Below are 22638 nucleotides of genomic sequence, written 5' to 3'. Positions count from 1 at the left end.
CATTATTTAGGCCATAGAAGCCATATATATATATATATGGATGGATGGATGTATTTGCTTTTTAGGGCCACCCTCCGTAGCACATGGAAGTTCCCAGGCTAGGAGTCAAATCGGAGCTACAGCTGCCAGCCACAGCCACATGGGATACAAGTCGCATCTACAACCTATACCACAGCTCACAGAAACGTCAGATTGAGCAAGGCCAGGGATCAAACACACATCCTCATGGATACTAGTCAGATTCGTTCCCACTAAGCTATGACAGGAACTCCCTCAAAATATATTTTTTATGCAAATCAGAGACTAGGATACAATATTCAAATCCAAACAAATATTAGTTCATAATTAACTTTCTTCCTTTATAACCAAAAAATGATGCAAGCCACCAAGAAGTGGGATTAGGTAACAGCTACAACATGAAAAACTGACGTCTAAGACTAGACACTGCTTATTAAGATTACAAGTTCATGCCCTTACTCTTTATGTGCAAGCACTTTAACTTCTGAAGTAGTGTAATGGTTTGGTATCACCTCATTAGTACAGTATTAGGAGAGGTTCTTAGTCCTTTGAGCAGCAGTATGACTTGTGAACTTATAAGAATTATATTCTTGATCCTCACCCAGACCTACTGAATCAAATACTAGATTTGCAGACCAGCAATCTGGTTTAACAAGCCCTCAAGGTGATCCCGATGCATGCTAAAGTTTGGGAACTACTGGAATAGTGGTTCTGGTATAATAAGTTTATACTAAGTTTTCCATCACCAGCTTGAATGTGGTTCCACCTGAAAATTTATGAAGATTGGAAATGGGACACTAAAATAATGAAACCCAACCTTTACGCCTGGAGATAAGTGTACCTATGACCAAGGCCATGTATTATAAAGAAACTGTGATTTACAGCTGATGTAGTTAAAAGTTATTGCGTGTTTATGTGACTGTCTACTATGTATGTTTGAAGGATTATTTATAAACTTTGTATAATCTTAAACTTTTTTCAAAACTACATTTTTTATAACTGTGCAAAGTATAAATAAAACTTGTTTCCCTGATGGATGATCAAAAAAAAAAGAATATCTTCTAGGAGTTCCTTTCTAGCAAAGTGGGTTAAGGATCCAACACTATCAATGTAGCAGCTCTGATCACTGCTGTGGTGCTGGTTTGATCCCTGGCCCAGGAACTGCCACATACTGCAAGTGTGGGGGGAAAAAAAAATTCTGGTGGCAAAAGGCAACAAAAAATAAAAAATGCCAACACTAAGAACTTGGTCTGAAAGAAAACACTGATTCCATGGCACAGTGTATGAGCACCACGGTGACCTATAGGCTCGCCTGACCCACTCGGCTCATCCCCTCAGGAGCCTTCTTCTCCATGGAGGTAGTGTTCAAAATGGACAGAGCAATGTGCTGTGGGCACAGAAGATGTTCTAATCATTATCAAAGAGAACAAGCAAAGAGAAACATCTGCAACACCCCCACACACACACCACACCACACACACACACACACACACACACACACACACACACACACACACGTCTATCGCGCTGTTTGCAGGGTGTGGGGGGATTTAGAGGGCTAGTCCATCCCAAAACTTCAGAGTTTCAGTTTAAGTCTCCAAGTGAGAGGCCTCATCATCAAGCTTTTTTCCTGTTTAGTTTTCACTCTTTAAAAACAACTTGGGAGTTCCCGCCGTGGAACAGTGGGCTGAGAATCCAACTGCAGCAGCTTGGATTGCTGCAGAAGTGCAGGTTAGATCCTCGGCCCAGTGCAGTGGGTTAAAGAATCCACCACTGCAGCTGTGGCTCAGATTCAATCCCTGGTCTGGGAATGTCCACATGCCGTGCGGGTAGTCATAAGCAAAAAAAAAAAAAAAAAAAAAAAAAAAGTCTGAAAGAAGACAGTTTTCTTTTCCACTGAGAGTGTAAAACTGAAAAGCCATCCTATATGGATTAAGAAAAGCCAATTTTCTATGGATCAACAGGCATGCTTGTTACTGTCACTAGTAAATCAGAGCACCCTTCCCATATCCTCTTCTAGCAGAAGTGAAGAAACATCGGGAGCCCTGAGGAGGGGTGGGGACCTGGCCGTCATGATGCTGGCCCAGGGACTGGGGTGGGGGTGGGGTGCCCTGACTTTCATCACCAGCAGAATGGGTGCCTGCTTCTTCACCCAGGACACAAAATACGAAATATTCCCACCAATCGAGTATAATCAAGGGTTAGCTAGAGAGAGACTGCACTACTGGCTGCTATTCAGAGCGTGCAGCTATCAATCAACAGCTGACTATCACCTGCCTGCTTCAGAGCTGGGGACACAGCAGGGACAGAGGCACGCCTGCCCTCTAGGAGACTAGAGCGTGGCATCCACAGAAACCTCAGAGTTCTAAAAGCTGGGGCCAATCCAGGCACCCCCACCTCCCTGGGAGACCTGAAACCAGTCATTTTTTTACCTCTCCCGCTTCTCAGTTTCCTTGTTCATAAATAAGCACAAGGATGATGACAATGACATCTCCCTAATGGGGAGTCAATGGTGAATGGGCACAAAGTGAGTGTCTAACCATACTCCCTCACTTCTAGGCAAGACCTGTGCCCCAAATCTCTCTCCAGCCCCACTCCAGGAAAGCCCAGGTGATCAGAGTCCAGGAAAGGGGGCTCTGACTGGGTTGGGGGGTGGGAGGGGCAATCTATAGAGTAGGGTGCAGCGGCGCTGGAGGGCAGCCAGCCCGGATGGCTGCACACCTCTGCTTCTTCCAGTCCTACAGGACCAGAGGAGGGAAAAGAAAAAAGGGAGGTTGCAGGTCCCCTCCTCCCTCTCTCCCAGTGGAGGCATTTTGCTCCACCTCTGCGAGCTGCCACCTGACCTCCATGAGGATGTCTGTCACAGGTGTCCTGATCAGCCATGCGCCTGGGAGCCCAGCTCCAGTTGAGCCAATAGAAGGGTGGGTGCTCAGTTTACTCATCTTAGGCCTCAGTCAGCACACAGTAGGTGCTCAGTAAATGGAACCTGGTGGTATCCCAGACACATGGGTTGCCCCTCAATGTCTGGCCCAGCCTGGAGTGCCTGCTGTGAAGGTGATAAGTCTGGTCTCAACTGACACACAGCTACCACTGGTACCACCCACCCACCCGGCTCCCAGGAAAGCTTGTCTGTGAGACTGTGCACACCACACCAATTCTTTCGCCTGCTTCCCACCTAGACTCAGAGAGCCCCTGTCCGACTAGCCAATCCACATATTCCTTTGATCACCAGCCCTTCTGCTCTTCTAGAAACAACCTCAAGCCAGGTTGCTCTTTATCACTTCAGGCCCATATCACGGCAAATGACTCTGAGCTAGTACCCAGCTCTGGGCACACCCTGTATAAGCAGTCAGACCATCTAAACTTCACTCCTCAAGAATCTGCCATTACTCCTAAACACCTCCCATAAAGTGAACCTGCCCTACCAGTCAGCCTTTAGTTCAATAGATGATTACTAGCACCTAGGGTACAAAATTAAAACAGGCATAGCCCCTGCCTTTGTGGACACAGTCAGGAAAGACCATCAATCAATATTCCCACCAGTAGAAAATTATAAGCTGGTATGTGGAAAATTACAGGTTATCCCCAGTGGCAGTAACAGAAAAGCTGGGCCAATTTGGTAGAGAAGTGAAGTGCAAGCTTAAATATAAAGAGGAGTAGGGGGAGTTCCCTTTGTGGCTCAGCAGTTAACGAACGTGACTAGGATCCATGAGGACGAGGGTTCAATCCCTGGCCTCGCTCAGTGGGTTAAGGATCCAGCATTGCCGTGAGCTGTGGTGTAGGTCACAGACATGGCTCAGGTCCCAAGTTGCTGTGGCTGTGGTGTAGGCCAGTGGCTGCAACTTCGATTCGACCCCTAGCCTGAGAACCTCTATATGCCATGAATGAGGCCCCCAAAATAAATTAATTAATTTAATTAAATAAAGAGGAATAGGGATTAACCACAGATGAAGGGGGAAAGAACACTTCAGAGAGGCCAAAATAGCATGTGCAAAGGCCCTGAGGCAAGAGACAATGTGCAAGCAACAGAAAGAAGGGCCTAGGAGCTGCAGGGCAGAGCAACAGATCTGGGAGGTACAGGATACAGAGGTGCTACATGCTGGATGAGGCAGAGGCCTGGCAGTCCACAGTCCACAGACAGTGATGGCCAGGCACCACCTTCACCTGTTCTCAGCCAATGTGTACAAGAGGAGGAGAACTGACTCTGCATCAGCCAGTCTAGAACACAGTCGGTAAACAGATTCTGCTATCAAGACTGCAACAATCCCACCCGGCAGGAAGAACCAGGCAGAAATCTAAGGAGACAGCTGTTTGTGGTCATCTATAACCTCTACTTCTCCCCAACAGCTCATGGCATTAAGAACTGGGACTGCCATGGGAGGCAAAACACTCTGCGCAGGAGCAGCCTTTGGGCTGCAAAGCGGGCAGATCTCCTTTCCTCCCCCACGTCTGCGTCAGCCACTCTCTGGGCAAGCAGAGAGCCTGTCAGTTCCCTTTGTCTCAGGGCAATTTGTAAGCCAGGCACAGACTCCTGTGTCCCATTTTACTAAGCCACCTTCTTCCCCTCAACCCTAAGTCACCCTAATTAAAAGCAAGACATGTACCCCAAAGTCCCAGCCCCAGCCTCACATTTGGCTCTCTGAGCTGCAGCTCCAGTTTCTCAGCTTCGGCTCATTCTGCTCTGCCTCTGTCTGAAAGGCCATGACTCCTCCCTTCCGAGGAGCCCCACAGCCCAGTCCAAATGCCCCTTCTCCTCCAAGCAGCCGTCTCCAACACACCCACGTGGAAGCAAGTCACCCACTCTCCTAAAGCTTGGACCACCCGAGGCCTGAGCCCCTCTGGCCTGAGAGAGTCCACCCTCCCTGTGGGCTGGACATGGCCCACTCATTCCACCCTCAGCCTCTGGAAGCACTGAGCACCTGCTCTAGCAGGAAAATCTGCTGATCCCTCATAAAGGTGAGGAAGAGGTCTCTCCATCTCCCCCTCTTCCTTCCAATAAGATAAAATTAAAACAATAAAATAAAAATGGAAACAAGTGATCTCTTCACCAGACTCCATAGTTCCTAATGATGAAGTAGCATGACCACTGTGGAAAAAACAAATGAGACCTCACACTATTCTATCCAAGACAGGAAACTACAGTGCAGTGCAAAGCCTGGGACCAGGGTCAGCATGAGCTTGTTGCATGCAACCTTTGGCAAGTGACGTAAGGTCTTTAGGCCTCAGTTTACCCCTTTGTAAAGCAAAGATAAGACTGACCAGTGATAAATGGATATGACTGGGAGTAAACAGAGTGGTCCACAACGCCTTTCCTATTTAGTCCTTGCAGCGGGGCAAGGCCTTCCCAGACCTCCAATTGTGCCATTCTCTGCTTTACACTTCTCACAGCGCAGACAGCATCACTGCACTATGTGTTTGCTCATTTCTGTACATCTAGGCCCCCTTCTTAGAACCTAAGATCCCAGGGCAGTCTTCAGGTGCACTGGTACATCCCACCATCCAGAAAGAACTAGACAAGAGAAGATGTCCAATAAATACTTTTGAATGAAGAGTGTGATACACAAATGAAGGCACTCTGAGTACACATCTGTCACTCTGAGGAACCCTTACACCTCCTGTTATGAGACAGGTAAAACAAGTAGAGTATTACTCCCAATTTGCAGCTAGGGAAACTGAGATGCAGAAAGTACTGCACAACTGAGACCCTGAAAGAATATCTGGGGACCCTAACATTGAAAAACAGGCACCCTGAAGTGCCCTCAAGTGATAATGGGGCTTGGAGGGCCATTTCAAGGAAGAAACCAAGTAGCCTTTCCAAGTGAGTGCTGGCTGCTCAGGGCAGATCGTGGGGGAGGGGACCAGAGAGCGCTCCCCTGGAGTGAGGCTAATGAAGTCCCTCTCACCTGTGTGGCAGTGGCCATGTCTGTCCACAAAGCCTGAGGCATCAGCAAGTAGACACTACAGCCAGTACATCTGATCAAACACAGTCACTGGCTTCTCCAATCAGTTGATCAGGATTAAGAACCAGGCAGGGAAAGTTGTTTTAAAGCTCAAAACTGGGGCAGAAGAAGCAAAATTTAGATGTTCTTGCTTGCCTGGGAGGCTTGTAGTCAACAAAAACCGGGCTGATGCAGGTCAAGATGACAGACAGAGCCAGGGAACTCTGGATCTTACAGGGTACTCAAATTTACTCTAAACCTGGCTCTCTACCCACCAATTTATATCACATTAGCAGTCTAGTACGATAGAGAAACTAGCAATTATTTTGGAGGAAAAAACAAGGGACAAAAAGGATAAACAAGTGTCTCAAGCACTGAGCCTTCATTCCAGACACATTTGCCGGGAGCTGCTGTGGGCGGGGTGCCCAGCGGGCCACCTAGAAGAGTGAAAAGAGCAAGGCACTGTGGGCAGACAGAAGTGGGTTCAACCCCAGCTCTGCACCCACCAACTAGAGACTTCAGCAAGTTACTTAATCTCTCTGGGTCTGTTTCCTGTTTGCAAAATGGGAATAAAAGCCTCTCACTTTTGAAAAGGGACACCCACTAAAAAGAAGCATATGACTAAGAAGGGAGGAAGGAAGATGGAACTCCTTGGGCACCAGGCAGACTCTAATTTGTCACTGAGCCCAACGCTTTTCTCCCATTACCATGTGCTCCCTGGGTCTGGGGGTGTCACAATAGAGACCCATGAAGGTACAAGAGACCCATTCAGGTAGGACTAAGGGAAGACCACCTAAGAGGCCTCAGAGAGAGCAGCCTCTGGGGCAGGTAGGATGCAGCAGAAGGTCAGAGCATGAGGTTCCAGGCATGCAGGGGGCAAGGGCAGAGGGTGTTAGAGTGCTCTGCACCAGAGGCAGGAAATGCACAGAAAGAAAGGATGCAAGCGGGAGAGGCTGAAATTTAGGAGAAGAAAGACAGTGAAGGCTAAGGGTAGACTACAGTGACAGACAAGTGTTGCAGAACTCCAGGAGGACCAGCCCCAAGAACAGGTCACTGGGGTTAAGGACATCAAGGTTGCCAGTAACCTACAAAAGCACACAGTACAAAGGGAGTAAGGGATACAGGTGCATTTCCAGGGTGGGCTGCAATTAAAGAGAGGTAGGCATGGTGGCTCAGTGGGTTAGGGGATCCGGCCTTGTCACTGCTGTGGTGTGGGTTCCATCCCTGGCCCAGAAACTTCTGCATGCCATGGGTGCAACCCAAAAAAAAAAAAAAGAGGAGAGGTTGAAGGGGGGCTGAGAGAAACATAAATCAATGAGATGTTGACGGAGGGGAAAAACCACTTCTAAAGGAAGAACCAGCTACTCCCAAATCAAAAAGATTTATATTCAGGGCCAGAGGAGACTATACAGGGAGAGAACGTCACATATGTGGCAGAGAGTAGGAAGCAGACCATGAAAGATGCTGACTGTTCTGGGGGCTGAGGAAAAACAGCCCACCCTCCACAAACCTACTGGCTACCTGCTTTACTCACTTTCAGCTGGCCATCCGTGTTCCAAGTATGCCCTACACCTCAATCCAACCAGATCACGGTATTCTACTCCAGCGGGCTCCCCACTGCCCCCAATCAGAAATTGTCCCGGAATTACAGTCATGCTCTCCCTGGAACTATCTGAGAATTCAGGGGAGGCCCTCAGCTTGGTGGGTCTCTGCCTCACCCCAGGATGAACAGGAACATATGGTGGAGCACTTCTCTTAACAGGTAAATGTTGACATAACTACTCAAGGAAGAAAATCTGGCCAGGCTATGATTCAACAAACACAGAGGAAAAGGAACAGGAAAAAGTATACCAGTCAGCGACTTCAACTTGTCAGAGACCAACTCTTACAACTCCTCCTTTGACTTCGCTCCCATTGCCAGGGCCCAGACCCCAGGCCACAGGTAGAGAAGAAAAGCCACCTGCCATGGTGCTGGGTGGTGCAACTCACTGGTCCCTGCTTCATGGGTTTACCTGACACCCCCGGGGTACTGAGCACAGAGTCAGGGATGCTGAGTAAGAGGCCTGTGCCTGGTCTAACAGGGGCACAGACACCTGTAGACCATGACTGGTGCTCATGGTGGTGTGGGGGAGACATACTGCTGAGGGGAGAGGGGCTACTTTTGACAGGTAACCAGCAAAGGTCTCTGGGAAGAGTGACATTTGCTCCGCCTCCTGCAGAGAGCCAGGCACTGGCAGCACCAAGGGAAGAAACAGGGAAGAGTGCTTCAGGAAGAAAGCACGACCCACAGGACATCACAAGGACAGAAAGAGCTTAGACCATGGGCGGAAGGACTAGAAAAGCCACAACTATGGCCACAGCGTGGGGGCAAAAGGCAGGAGAGGCTGGCAGCCGCCTGACCAGCAGGGATTCCTGGGGAGGGACTGGGATTTTATTTTAAAAGGTTCTAAGCGGTCAATCACATGATCTGATTCAGGTTTTCATACCTTACCTCACAGTACCAAATCACTGCCTTCCTCTAAAGCTAATCCTTCATCAGTAAAATAAGAACCCCCTCTCTTTGCTGTGTGGATAAGGGTGAACATGTTAGAACTCATTTAATAAACCCTAAAGCACTCAACGTTAGCAATTGTCATCAAACTTCAAATTAAAACAAGAGTCAAAACGTGGTAAGTTTTAAAAAACAGTAGCATTTCCTCATTAAATGAGCCTAAGTGAATTTCGCATCCCCCCCCCAACTGCACCAATTGGCTGTTAATACCCAACCTCTGGGGGGTACTGAACAGTTTAGAGAGTGCTTTCATATGTTACAAGAACTTGTTAATTAATAACTATCGGTCTTTAGCTTTTAATTTAGTAACAGTGTTACAAATTTGCTAGTTTTGGCAATATTTAGCAAGTAAGCAAGTCAGTCTCTTCCCATCAGCTGAGGCATCACATCAACCTGCAAGGGCTCTCCTGGGATTTGGCATTCTCACTGCTGTAATCTCTATTCCCAAATGTCCAAATCTGCCAGGGAATGAAATAATGATTATAATTAGAGGATCACTGAGTGCTTCCGATGTGCCAGGCACTGTTCTAAGCACTTTACATGCTTAATCTTCAAGTGATCCCGATATATTTATATATATATATATATATATATATATATATATATATTTTTTTTTTTTTTTTTCCCATTTTCCAAATGAGGTGGCTGAGGCATGGAGCGGTTAAGAGCTCTGTCCAAGGACACTTAGAGGAATAAGCCCTGGAGCCAAGATCTAAACACAAGATAATTGTGAGCCTGTGTTCCCATTCTTAATCTAAATGCTGTGCTAGATAATTCTAGCAAAGAGCATGTAATACGGTGTTCGGTACTACACAAGATATTCAGCAAATAAAGGCAGGATATAGGTAGCCTCCAGTTCCCACGAAAGTGTCACCTCCATGAGAGCAGCGACCTTGTTGGTCTGGATTACTGCTGCGCTCCCAGCACCTGGCCAGAGACACATCTGACGGGTGGATAAATGAATGAACGTCCCTCCCAGAAGGCAGGGCTGCCTGCGCATGGCTCTTTTTTTGCACGTCTGTGTCTCGCCACTGATACTGCCCCTTAGTAAGAGTGTGAGGCTGATCTGAGGGCACTGCAAGATGCCCAGAGACTTGCGACCCCCCAACCCCACCCCACTCCCAGCTTTCGCAGCGCAAAGGTGGAGGAAGCAGCTCCCAAAGGGAAAAAGAGATGAGTCTGGGATCGCACTGCTAGCGGGTCCTGGCTCTGGCGGGGCTCAGAACTCCACCGCGGAGAAGACATTGGCCACCCGGACGCTGGGACCGGGCAGGAGACAAAGACCCGCGGGGCCTCCGCACCCGCAGAAACGTTCGCTCCCCTAGCCCACCTCCCCGGGAGGCAGCCCAATGCTACCGTGCATCACCTGGCCTGGACGCTGCGGAGGAGGCCAGGCCCCAGGCGGAACAGACAAGCGCTGCGGCTCCATCAGCCGGGTCGCCGCCCGTAGAGGGTCGCTCGGGTGCGAGAGGCCGCAGGCGGGACCAGCCTGTCACCTTCAGGACCGCCCGCCCACTCGCCCGCCCTCTGCCGAGGCCCCTACAAAGCCCGAGCCGCCGCCGCCGCCCAGCTGGGCCTCTACGCGCTTCGGCTTCTCCGCGGTGTCTGCCTCGCGCCCCGCACAGCCGCGCCTCACCCCCGCCAGCCCGCCCGGTCCGTACCTGCTGGGAGAGAGGGATGAGCGGGGCCGCCATCTTCCCGCGGACTCGGGTTCCGAGCGCCGGGGGAAACGGGGCGGGGCCGCGCATGCGCTCTGGTGCGAGGGGCGGTGCGCGCGCAGCCGGGCCGGGGAGGGCGGGGCCAAAGGAGGGCGGTGCACGCTCAGTCGAGCAGTGAAGGGGTGGGGATGGAGGGTGGGGCCGCGCGCTTTGCCCCAGCTGGAGGGGGCGGGGCCTGGGAGGCCCGCGGGCCAGGGGACCCCTGAGGAGTACTCTCTGTGCTCCTTCACCCCCTTTCTCCTGGATTCTTGGCTAGTTAGCCACAGTCTCTCCCCTCTCCAGTTCTTTGCCGATTGCGCTCTCTTCTAGGTATTTCCCACTGCCATGCGCCTGGCGAAGCCCTGGTAGTCGCCCATTCGGCAGAGGGTCGGGACCCTCGCACTGTCCAACGAGGCGCCTCGTTCCTAGGATAGCTGGGGGAAGGTATCTGCGTATGTTACAATATGGGTCTGCCCCCTTAGGGCTTCGGCTAAACTAGATTGCAGTATTTTAACCTCTCTGTGCTGCAGCAGCACCCTGGACGCCTAGGATTATTTCCCAGCTGCCACTTCGTAGTTGTGTGACCTTGGAAGTCATTTAAGTAGTCTCCCTGCATCCCCAGTCCCCTCTTTTGAAAAGAGAGAATGGTAATATATGTTGGCTCTTGTTGCACCTCTATGCCTCACACTATGCCCTGCACAGGGCAAGCACCTGAGTTTGCTGGAGAACACCAATGGAGAGGATTTATTTGCTTAGACATGTTTAGCCTTTCTTTGCTGCAGACATCCACTCATCTGTGGCTGGTTTCCACTAAAAGAATGAGGAAAGAATGTTCCGCTGGGTAGCTAGCCATTGTGTCACAAGGTTTCTTTAGCACAAGTCAGCTTCCCCTTACCTGGTCTCTCCTGTGATGGTGGCACAGTAAATCTGGGTGGGCACCTTTTCTCAGGTGGGCAAGCTGGAAGGCTGTATGATCTTGGGATGGTGGGGGCACAGCTTCTTATTCCCCTCCATTCTGGAGTCTCACAAGCTACTTGCTCCAGTATCTTCAGCAACTTGGTGTACCTCATGCCTTTCAGATGAGCACAGTGTGCTTTGTAATTCATTCAACAGCTATTCACTGTCAAATGCTCACTAAGCACCTCTGGCCTCAGCACAGGGGCTCCATTGCTGGGCCAGGCAGAGCTGGTCTCACCCTGGAGCTGCCCAGGTGGTTCATTAAACAGACTGGCTTCCGATTCTGATTTACAGATCTGGATAGGGCCTAGGATATTTGCATTCCTAACAAATCCCCAGGAGATGCTGCTGGTCCCAAGCCCCACATTGTGAGAACCACTGGTCTAGAGGAAAGAAACAGACATCAAATAATCACATGAGGAAACAGATGACTATAAATAGTGATGAGTGCTACAGAGTAGTCCAAAGGAGTGACACTTGAAGGTTGAGGGTGCATGCAGTGACAGAGAGGGCTGAGGACCATCACAAGCAGAAAGAGATAAGGTGTGGTGAGAGTTCCACCTGGCCTGCAGCAGAGTGGCCTGGGATTACCTCTCCCCCAGACAGGGTTGTGGTCTGTGCAAGTGGGTTGGAGAAGGAATTTCCAGCAGGGCAGGTGAAGAGAAAGAAGGCTTTATTGAGATAACAGACAATGCAAGTGCAGCGGGACAACTTCCTAATGGTCAGGGAGAGCCGACCCCAAAGAGAAAGAAGAGTTTGAGAGCTTGAGCAGAGCTTGAGCGTGGGTTCACATAAAGGCAGCTGACCTTGGCCAAGTTCCTTACCCTCTCTTCCTCTACATCCCTGTTTCTGAAATGGAGATGAGGGCACAGATTGATGATATAGGCAGAGATAAATGGGTGATGGTGCCTAGAATAAATAATGCCTGGTGCATAGTAGCACTGTGTGTTCTTATTATGTGGTGGTTTACGTTGATAATGGTCATGATTGAGTCTGAACCACCCCTGCCCTCCAGGCCTCATCCCTGCTGCCATTTTCTCAGCACAGGTGCCAGGTGGGACCATTTCTCCAGGCTGTCACAGGCTGAGTGGAAACAACCATCACCCAGACTGAGTTGAGAGTCCTGTTGTTTATGGATTCTCCAGAAGATTCTGGGTGTTTGGCAGAAATACACAGTGTTGTGGTCTGTCTTTATAACCCAGGGAGAAAGAAGGGGTCTTACAGTATACCTGCTGACCTGCTGATAGGTTAGTGGCACATAAAGCCCCTAGAGGGGCAGGGTGAGGAGTGTCCACATACCTTTCATGGTAGGGGGTAGGAAGGAGTAGGCCAGGTTGTTCAAGGTGGGGGAAGGGGCATTACAAAGAGAAGGGTGGGGTGATGAATAGGGTCTGGTAATTCTTGTCTTGGCCAGAGGCTTTGCGCTGTATCTCCTTGAAGAGACCTTGAAGTCCGACAGGCAATGATCAACTATCCTGGGGCCTCTTTCACCAGAGTCTAGAGCTGCACCGCCCAACACAGTGGCCACTTGCCACATATGGCTATGTAAGTTTAAAAAATTTAAATTAATTAAATAAAATTTAAAATGTTTTCCTCCATAGAAGGTACAACACCAAGAGCAAACCCTAATGTAAAGTACGAACTCTGGGTGATAATCATTTATTCCGTGTAGGTGCACCAATTGTGACAAATGTACCACCACCCTATGGGATGTCGTTGGGAAGGAAGGCTGTGCAGGTGTGGGAACAGGTGGTGTAGGAGAACTCTTTCTACTTTCTGCTTAGTTTTGCTATGAACCTAAAACTGCTCTAGACAATGAAGTGTATTCATTTTTTTAAAAATGTATTCCTCAGTCCCACCAGCCACATTTCAAGGGCTCACATGTGCTGGTGGCTACTGTATTGACCAATACAGATGAGGACCATCTCCATCTTCACAGGAAGTTCTCCAGGGCATTGCTGCTCCAGAAGATGAGTTCTGCATGGTCTGAGCTAGTCCGACCTATCTTTTTTTTTTTTTTTAACTTTCCCTTTTTTGGCTGTACTCGCAGCATATGGAAGTTCCCAAGCTGGGAATCAAACCAGCATCACCCCAGAGACAATGCCAGATCCTTAATCCACTGCACCACAGCAGGAACTCCTTTTTTTAAAAAAAAAATAAAATAAAATACAGTTGATTTACAATGTTGTGGTAGTTTCTGTTGTACAGTACATTAATTCAGTTATATATTTTTTTTCAATTACAATTACAAGATATTGAATATAGTTCCCTGCGATATACAGTGGTACCTTGTTACTTATCTATTTTATATATAGTAGTGTGTTAATCCCAAACTCCTAATTTTTCCCTTCCCCACCCCCTCTTTCTCCTTTAGTAACCATAAGTTTGTTTTCCATGTCTGTGAGTAGCCTGACCCATCTTTGGACAATTGTTTCTGGCATTTTCTCTTGAGGTCTAGCATTGCTTCTTCCCTCATCAATTTCTCACCTTATTCAGAGATTAAAGAGATGCGGGGTGTTTGAATCCCACCCCTGCACTTCCAGGGACTGAGTCTTTATAGTTTCTGAGATTCATAACCCCTAACAAACTGGGAAGACCCATGTGACCATCAGCCAAAAAAGTTCAAGGCTGAGGTCTGCCAACTTTGACCAAAGCCAGGACAAAGCTTGCCAGACCTTCACTTCCTGGCCAGACTTTTCACCCTGATCATCTATCAATATATATGTAATTTCCAATTTTATTTGGCTTATTTATAATATCACTAAATTGCACATTCCTGGTGTCCTAAATGTGATTATTTCCAATACAAATTTCTGTGTGGAAACAGATCTCTTCCAAACAGAAGCTTTTTTTTTTTTTTTGCAAAGCACGTCATTTGATTTAAGGGGAAAAATTAAACTGAGAAGTAATCACTATTTTCGCTTGAGAGAATGGATTTCGTTCCTCTGTCTTACAAAAAACTAATGGCCATGGAAGTGGGTCACAGAGTGCGGAAAAAAAATCAGCTTCTTTGTAGAATGTTAAACGTCTGTGCACAAGGCCCAGGTTTTCCAGAATAACCAGAGCACAAGTGAAGCATGCAAAACCTTTCCAGGCCAAGGATGCTGCATAAAGATTCCATATTGGAAAAGTTTCAGATGTGTTATTATAGTCATTTACAACCTGAAAAAATAAAGCATCATTTCTCCTTTTTAACGTAAGTTTTACCACCTTTTATTTATAAAATATTTGGGGGGGCTAAGAAAAGAGCATCTTGGAGTTCCTGTCATGGCTCAGTGGTTAACGAACCTGACTAGTATCCATAAGGACGAGGGTTCAATCCCTGGCCTTGCTCAGTGGGTTAAGGATCCAGCATTGCAGTGAGCTGTGGTGTAGGTCACAGATTTGGCTTGGATTCTGAGTTGCTATGGCTGTGGCGTAGGCCGGCAGCTGCAGCTCCAGTTCAGCCCCTAGCCTGGGAACCTTCATATGCTTCAGGTATGGCCTAAATAGACAAAAGACAAAAGAAAAGAGCATCTTATTTTTAGTTAGACACTCACCAGCCTATGGCTTCTTCCAGCCCTCAACTTTGTCCAGAGGAAACATCTCAGGGTACAGAGGGGCTCAGGAAAAATAAGACTGAGGAGTTTCCATCGTGGCGCAGTGGTTAACGAATCCGACTAGGAACCATGAGGTTGAGGGTTCGATCCCTGCCCTTGCTCAGTGGGTTAACGATCCGGCGTTGCCGTGAGCTGTGGTGTAGGTTGCAGACGCGGCTCGGATCCCGTGTTGCTGTGGCTCTGGTGTAGGCCAGTGGCTACAGCTCCGATTGGACCCCTAGCCTGGGAATCTCCATGTGCCGCGGGAGCAGCCCAAGACCAAGAAATATCAAAAAGACCAAAAAAAAAAAAAAAATAAGACTGACACCACCGAGAAGCACAGGAATATTTTTCAAAGAAAATTGGACATATGACCATGGATGTAGACATTTGAGCTTTTAAGTGTAGATTAAAGTAGAAATCAGGTTTTACCAGTCATCTTTATCTGGGGTGGGGATGACTAAAGTTCATTCCTCCTGTAGAATCTTCTGAAGTTATTTTCTTGCCCATTAAACCTGCCCATCTGAAAATCCTCCTCATCTTCCTCTCGGGCCTTCTTCACTTCTTCCTTGGCCTGTATGGCATCCATCTCCCTTTCTGGGTCCTGGAGAAAGAAACAAAGACCCTGGCAGCTGGGGATTATGCTTCCTGGGGGCTGATTGGTTGTCAGCCTGCAACCTGCCCCTGCCTCCTAGAAGCCTCCACACCAGCTGGGGTTGGCTCAAAAAGAGCCCCCAAGTCCTTTCTTACCACCTTTTATTTATAAAATAAGGTCCCAATTCCTGGAACCTATGTATGTAAACTTAGACATGTATGGGGAAAGGGTCTTCGCAGATATGATTAAATGAAGCATGTTGAGACAAGAGAATTATATTGGATTTAAGTGGGCCCTAAATTCCACCATGAGGTTCTCATAAGGAACAAGGAGAGGGAGGTTAGTTCCCATTGTGGCTCAGCAGGTTAAGAACCCAACACAGTGTCCATGAGAAGGCAGATTCGATTCCTGGCCTCAGTCAGTGGGTTAAGGATCCAGCGTTGCCATAAGCTGCAGTGTAGGTCACAGATGTGGCTTGAATCCAGCATTGCAGTGGCTGTAATGTAGGCCAGTAGCTGTAGCTCTGATCTGACTCTTCACCTGGGCATCTCCATATGCTGCAGGTGCAGCCCTAAAAAGGAAAAAAGAGAGAGAGTTAAACGTACACTATGCCCAAGAAAAATAAAAGCACATGTCCACACAAAAAACAATGTGCAAATTTTGTTTTGTAGGACCACACCTGTGGCATATGGAGGTTCCCACACTAGGGGTTGAATCAGAGCTACGGCTGCTGGCCTGTGCCACAGCCACAGCAACACCAGATCCAAGCCGGGTCTGCAACCTATACCACAGCTCACGGCAACGCCGGATCCTTAACTCACTGAGCAAGACCAGGGATCAAACCCACAACCTCATGGTTGCTAGTTGGATTAATTCCCGCTGCACCACGACAGGAACTCCCACCATGTGCAAATATTGATAGCAGCTTTGGTCATACTGTTAAAAATTGGAAACAATCCAAATGTCCATCAGCTGGTGAACAGATAAACTACTCAGTAATAAAAAGAATCAAACTGCTGACTGAATCCCAGTAGCATGGATGAATCTCGGAGACACTATGCTTGGTGAGAGAAACAGACTTAAAAAGACCCAGTACTATAATAAATGCTGGAGAGGGTGTGGAGAAAAGGAAAACTCTACATTGTTGGTGGGAGTATAAGTTGGTACAGCCACTGTGGAAAACAGTATGGAGTTTCCTTAAAAAGCTAAAAATAGAGCTGCCATACAATCCAACAATCCCATTCCTGGGCATATATCCAAACAAAACTATAATTCAAAAAGATGCACTCCTATGTTCATAGCAGCACTATTAACAATAACTGAGACATGGGAACAACCTAAATGTCCACTGACAGATAAATGGATTAAGAAGATGTGGTACATGTGCACAATGGAATACTACTCAGCCAAAAAGAATGAAATATTGCCACTTGTAGCAACAGGGATGGACCTAGAGATTCTCATATTAAGTGAAGTAATTCAGAAAGAGAAAGACAAATACCATATGATATCACTTTTGTGTGAATTCTAAAATATAACACAAATGAACTTATCTACAAAATAGAAACAGATGAACACACATAGAGAATAGACTTGTGGTTGCCAAGGGTGAGAAGGGGTGGGGGAGAGGGATGGACTGGGAATTGGAGTTAGTAGATGCAAACTATTCTACATAGAATGGATAAAAGAAGGTCCCTACTGTATAGCACAGGGAAATATATTCAATATCCTGTGATAAACCATAATGGAAAAGAATATAAAAATAAATAATTTTTAAATAAAAAGTAAAAAGGAATGTGAATATATACATATATATGTATATATATATGTATAACTGAAGCACTTTACTGTATGGCAGAAATTAACACAACATTGTAAACCAACTATACTTCAGTTAAAAAATAAATTTAAAAAAAGATCCCATACTATATGATTCCATTTATAAGACATTCTGAAAAGGCAAAACTATAGGAACATATGAGGACCTACTGTATAGCACAGAGAACTCTATTCAATATCTCATAATAATTACAGTGGAAAAGAATCTGAAAAATAAAATATTTTTATATATAGCATATATATTTAGTATATTTCTATGGCATAATACTACATATAGTATATATATGTACTATAAAGATACTAATATATATAAATATATATGCACATAAACTGAGTCTTTTTTTATGTACCTGAAACTAATACAACATTGTAAATCAACTATACTTCAATTACGATTGGACCCCTGGCCTGGGAACCTCCATATGCCACGAGTGGGACCCTAAAAGACAAAAAAAAAAAAAACTATACTTCAATTCTAAAGAAACTATAGAGACAGATATCAGGTCAGTGGTTGATGGCGTAGGGGAGGGCTAGGCTACAAAGAAACTTTTCTGGGGTGATGAAACTGCTCCATATCTTTATTTTTAGTGGTGATTTCACAACTAAATGGATTTGTCAGAATTCATAGAACTGTACTTTTACAGTATGTAAATTATACTTCAGTAAATCTGACTCATCAACAACTGACAGTAATACCAAGCATAGCCAAAGATGTGGCACAAGTGAAATTTTCATCCACTGCACAAGGAAATGTAAATAGGAGGACACATTGAAAACTGTTGGTGAAAGAACTTGTGACCCAGCCTGTCCACTCCTGGGCATGTATCCACTGAAAGACACGTACGAGAATGATGGGAACAGCTTTATCCATGGGACCACAGGCTGGAAGCATCCCAAAGCTGCATCCACAGAAGATGGATGCATACCTTCTGGAATATTCACAAAGTAAGAACAAGCTACCGCTGTATGCAAAAATACAAGTAGCCTTCACAACACTGCCTGAATGAATAAATAATGAGTGGTTCTATTTATATGAATTTCAAAAGGAGGTCAGATCCATCTGCACAGAAGGAAGAGTGGAACCAGCATTCCTTTGGGGGCGGGTGCTGGCTGGGAGGAAGCATGAAGAGGTTTCTGGAGCTCCGGTGACATTCTTTTTTTATTTTTAGTTTTTTGGCTGAGGCTCGCAGTGGCTTGAAGTGGGATCTCAGTTCCCAGACCAGGGATTGGACCAAGGCTGCAGCAGTGGAAGCACCTTAACCTAACCACTAACTACCAGGGAACTCCCTCTGGTGACATTCTTGATCTTGATCTGGGTCGGGTGCTTGTTAGTAAAAATTCATCCAGTCTCTCCCTATATGTGAGTCTCAAGTACAGAAATAAGTGAGTAATGAAAGAAAGCTTCATTGTGTTCATCGTACCTTGGTTTCACCCCAGGTGGCCTTGCCGAAGTTCTCGGCATACTCTTCATCATCTGTGATCAGGAAGTTATCGAAAATGGTTCCGGATCTCACCTGTGGATGAAAATGAGTTCTTCATTACTGATGCAAAAAAGGAAACTTTCTACAAAATGAACGGTTGTAATTTACTCAGTATGATCACAGTGATTAGCTGTCAAGAGTAGAACAGGCTGAAACCCTTTTCTACAACATCCATTCCTTCCAGGGCACTGGTGCTCAAACTTGGCTACATACTGTTTTAAAAACTCCTGATGGAACTCAGGAGTTCTGTGTCTTCATGGATACAGGGGAACCTGTGGTGTAGGTCACAGATTCGGCTTGGATCCCATGTTTCAGTGGCTGTGGTATAGGCTGGCAGCTGCAGCTCCAATTCGACCCCTAGCCTAGGAACTTCCATATGCCACACATGCAGCCCTAAAAAGCAACAAAACAAAACAAAACAAAAAACTCTGATGGATTCTGAAAAACTTAAGGTTAACAAAGGAGACAGGTGAGAAATGGACTGGGGGTTTAGGACCGGCATATGTATGCTGAGGTATATGGAATGATTGGCCAACGGGGACCTGCTATATAGCATGGGGAACGCTACTCAAAATTCTCTGATAATATAGGTGGGAAAAGAACCTGTAAGAGAATGTATATGTATGACAGAATCACTTTGTTGTACAGCAAAAATTATCACAACCTTGTAAATCAACTTTAATCAAACTTAAAAACAAAACAAAAAACTCCCGATGCCTGGTCTCACCCACCGGAGCTGCTAATTTAGCTGGTCAGAGGTCCAATCACGGCATCAAGACTTTGAAGAGCTCCCCAGTGATTCAAGCACTTGGAGATGTTTGAGAACCACTGATCAAGGACCTTCCTGTGCAAGGTGTGAGCCATCGATGGGCAGCACTGACACCACCCGGGAGCTTGCTGGGGATGTAGAACCTCAGGCTCCACCCTGGACCCACTATGACAGAATCTGCAATCTTATCCTAAAGCTGATGGGAGAGTTCCCTGGTGGTTCAGTGGGTTAAGGATCTAGTGTTGTCACGTGTTTTGGCTCTGCTTGCTGCTATGGCATGAGTTCAATCCCTCATGCCATGAGCATGGCAAAAAAAGGCTGATGGGCACTACAGGTCAGCTTCAAGCAAATTCCCAGGGGGCAGGGAGGCAGACAAGACATGCCCAAGGGCAGGAAGGATGTCCATTTTGTCCACAGCTAAATGCCTTGGGTCCAGGTAGGGGTGCCAGGTGCTTTGTGAATTAAGGACTTTGGGCCAAAGTTCAGAGTTGTTAAACTAAAGCACATTTAAAACCAAGTGACCTGCCAAAGCTCCAGTCCGATGGCACCAATATTCTCAAATTCTGAGAGATCATATTCCGTCAAATAGTTGGTGTGTTTCATCTTCTGATGGAGCCAAATATCTTTGTCTATACCTTCTGGTTTCAGGCCATCCTGCAACAACAAACCATATGTGGAGGTCCCCGGGGACTCTGCGGCGGGGAGAGGGGGGTGGCAGGAAGAGGACCCCATGTACCTGGTATGGAGGTTTCTGCAGCATAGGCGCCTGCCAGTCCCCATCCAGTTCGCTGTTCCAGTCGCTCGGCTTGCTGGCACCAGCATCCAGAAAATGCTTCTCCCAGTCCTTGAAATATGTGTGGGTTGCGGGGCGGGGGGGAAATAGATTCTCAGATTTGGGAAAGCAAACTCCTACTACCAAGACGCAGGGGCAGGCCTGTGACCTGGGTGGCACTTTTCCCCTCTCCTCAGCTTGGTGGTTGAAGGCCGGAGTGCTGGGGTGTCCAGTCTCACTGGGGGCTTCAGGACCACACACTGCCAGGTTTTTCTCCCTAACTCTCCATGTGATGACAGCACTCTTCCCGTGCTGTTGAGAAGAACAGCACTGTTGCAATAGTGGTCAAAGTTAAAGTGATGATGGGAGGAGGTGTCATATTTACTATTGGTTAGGTTAAGTCTGTCCTTCTACATTATGGTCATATATGGACTGTTCCAGAGAGAGGCTGGATAACTAAGGAATGTTTCAAGATTTACCTGAGGACTGCTGACTAGCAGGAGAAAAGCGGTTATGTTATTGAGTCCATATATATATATACACACACACTCACACTATACACACTATACACGTGTACAGTGTATATACATGTGTGTATAGTGCATATACACACACATATATACACTATACACCTATGTATGTATACATATATACACTATACACATGTGTACATATATATGTACACTATGCATATATACAAGTGTATAGTGTAAATATGTGTGTATATACGTATACATATATGTGTATATGTGTGTATATATGTACACACATATACATATATACGTGTGTATATTGTATATATATATACAATGTGTATATGTATGTACACATATACACATATATGTATATGTATACATGTATACACATGTGTACATGTCTACATATATACACTGTATAGTGTATATATATGTGTATATACACACCATACACATGTATATATACACATACATATACACTCACTTATACACACATTTATACACATGCATACATACATGCATATATACACACACACATATATATGTATATGACTTAGTATGTGTTGAATAAATATTTGTGGAATAAATGAATGGATAAGGAAAAAGTTGCTCTGGATTTATAACACAGATGAAGACATCAAAGCATAATAGTAGTATCCAAGGGTGATTTTTCTTTTAGAATAACCGAGAAATAGTAAAAGTGGCGCACTCAGACTGTGACTTCCCCAAGATACTCTAGAACTTCTCCACAATGGCTCCTGGGAGTCAATCACCTCTCCTATTGCTTTTCACCCTGACCCCAACTGGCAACCGATAAAGCACTCTTATGTTGGGATCCAGGAAACAATTACCTTTCAATCTGAGTAGCTGGCTCCTTATAATGGGGGAGGGGGGCATAAATCATAAAGCCATAAGGAACTACACTGTTTAAGAGATCACACAGCATTCGGAGTTCCCGTCGTGCTGCAGTGGTTAACGAATCCGACTAGGAACCATGAGGCTGCAGGTTCGATCCCTGCCCTTGCTCAGTGGGTTAAGGATCCGGCATCGCCGTGAGCTGTGGTGTAGGTCGCAGACGCGGCTCGGATCCTGCGTGGCTGTGGCTCTGGCTTAGGCTGGGGGCTACACCTCCGATTAGACCCCTAGCCTGGGAACATCCATATGCCGCAGGAGCGGCCCAAAGAAATAGCAAAAAGACAAAAAAAAAAAAAAAGAGATCACACAGCATTGAACATATTGACAGTTTGGAAACAAGCTTTCTTTCTCTCTTTCTCCCTTCCTTCCTTCTTTTCTTTCTTGTCCACACTGTGGCATATGGAAACAAGCTTTCCTTCTCTTTCTCTCTTCCTTTCTCCCTCCCTTCTTTCTCTCTCTCTCTCTTCCTTCCTTCCTTCCTGCCTTCCTTCCTTTCTTTCTCTGTCCACACTGTGGCATATGGAAGTGCCCAGGCTAGGGGTTAAATCAGAGCTGCAGCTACGCCACAGCCATGGCAACACCAGATCCAAGCCGCATCTGTGACCTACACCACACACAGCTCATGGCAACACTGGATCCTTAACCCACTGAGCAAGGCCAGGGATCATGGATACTAGTCGGGTTCTTAACCTGCTGAGTCACAATGGAACTCCCTGGAAACAAGCTTTCTGAAAGGAGGATTTGGCTGCTCTGGGACCTGCCTTATGTACATCTGGCACTAAGGCACACTTGCACAGCTGGGACAGCATCCTTGTAGCCCAGAGGCAGCCAGGATTTCAGTCCAAGACAGGTATCTTCTACTAAAGAGCCAGGGAGCTACAGGGTCAATTTCTTTGCCAATTTATTTTCTGCATCTTATAAAGTAAATGCTCTTTCCAGGTGAAAACTACCTTGTTTTTTTTCTTTTTAGGGCCGCACCTTCGGCATATGGAAGTTCCCAGGCCAGGGGTTGAATCAGAGCTGCAGCCGCCGGCCTACACCACAGTACAGC

The 22638-nt window shown here is 46.6% G+C and overlaps 2 protein-coding genes across 55 annotated transcripts in view; both read right to left on the bottom strand.

The window, feature by feature from the left end:
• Positions 1 to 10263, bottom strand: part of EPS15L1 (epidermal growth factor receptor pathway substrate 15 like 1) — a 104068-nt gene extending 93805 nt beyond the window's left edge. For 37 of the 50 annotated variants that reach the window (XR_014837459.1, XR_002341604.2, XR_014837460.1 and 34 more), the window contains exon 1: positions 10170 to 10263. Coding sequence is in view for 34 of the 50 variants with exons in the window: in XM_085012494.1 (XP_084868620.1) it covers positions 10170 to 10256 (87 nt within the window). In the remaining 16 variants the exon portion in view is untranslated. The remainder of the gene's footprint in view (positions 1 to 10169) is intronic. The other 13 variants (XR_014837461.1, XM_085012501.1, XM_021083593.2 and 10 more) reach the window with 1 other exon arrangement.
• A 1555-nt stretch (positions 10264 to 11818) lies between these two features.
• Positions 11819 to 22638, bottom strand: part of CALR3 (calreticulin 3) — a 32155-nt gene continuing 21335 nt past the window's right edge. For 2 of the 5 annotated variants that reach the window (XM_085012493.1, XM_003123473.5), the window contains exons 6-9: positions 20161 to 20268; positions 19947 to 20078; positions 18596 to 18688; positions 15073 to 15344 (exon numbers count right to left, since the gene is read on the bottom strand). In XM_085012493.1, coding sequence (XP_084868619.1) covers positions 15201 to 15344; positions 18596 to 18688; positions 19947 to 20078; positions 20161 to 20268 — 477 coding nt within the window. In that variant the 3' untranslated portion in view covers positions 15073 to 15200. Of the gene's footprint in view, positions 13302 to 15072; positions 15345 to 18595; positions 18689 to 19946; positions 20079 to 20160; positions 20269 to 22638 lie in introns of those variants that run through there. The other 3 variants (XM_021083585.2, XM_085012491.1, XM_085012492.1) reach the window with 3 other exon arrangements.

Source organism: Sus scrofa, chromosome 2 (assembly GCF_054392235.1).
Source record: "Sus scrofa isolate SSC_HxYL_T2T_F1_AM1 chromosome 2, Sscrofa_HxYL_maternal_Yorkshire_Landrace_v2.0, whole genome shotgun sequence".
Lineage (NCBI taxonomy): Eukaryota > Metazoa > Chordata > Mammalia > Artiodactyla > Suidae > Sus > Sus scrofa.
This window is presented reverse-complemented; position numbering and strand designations above follow the sequence as displayed.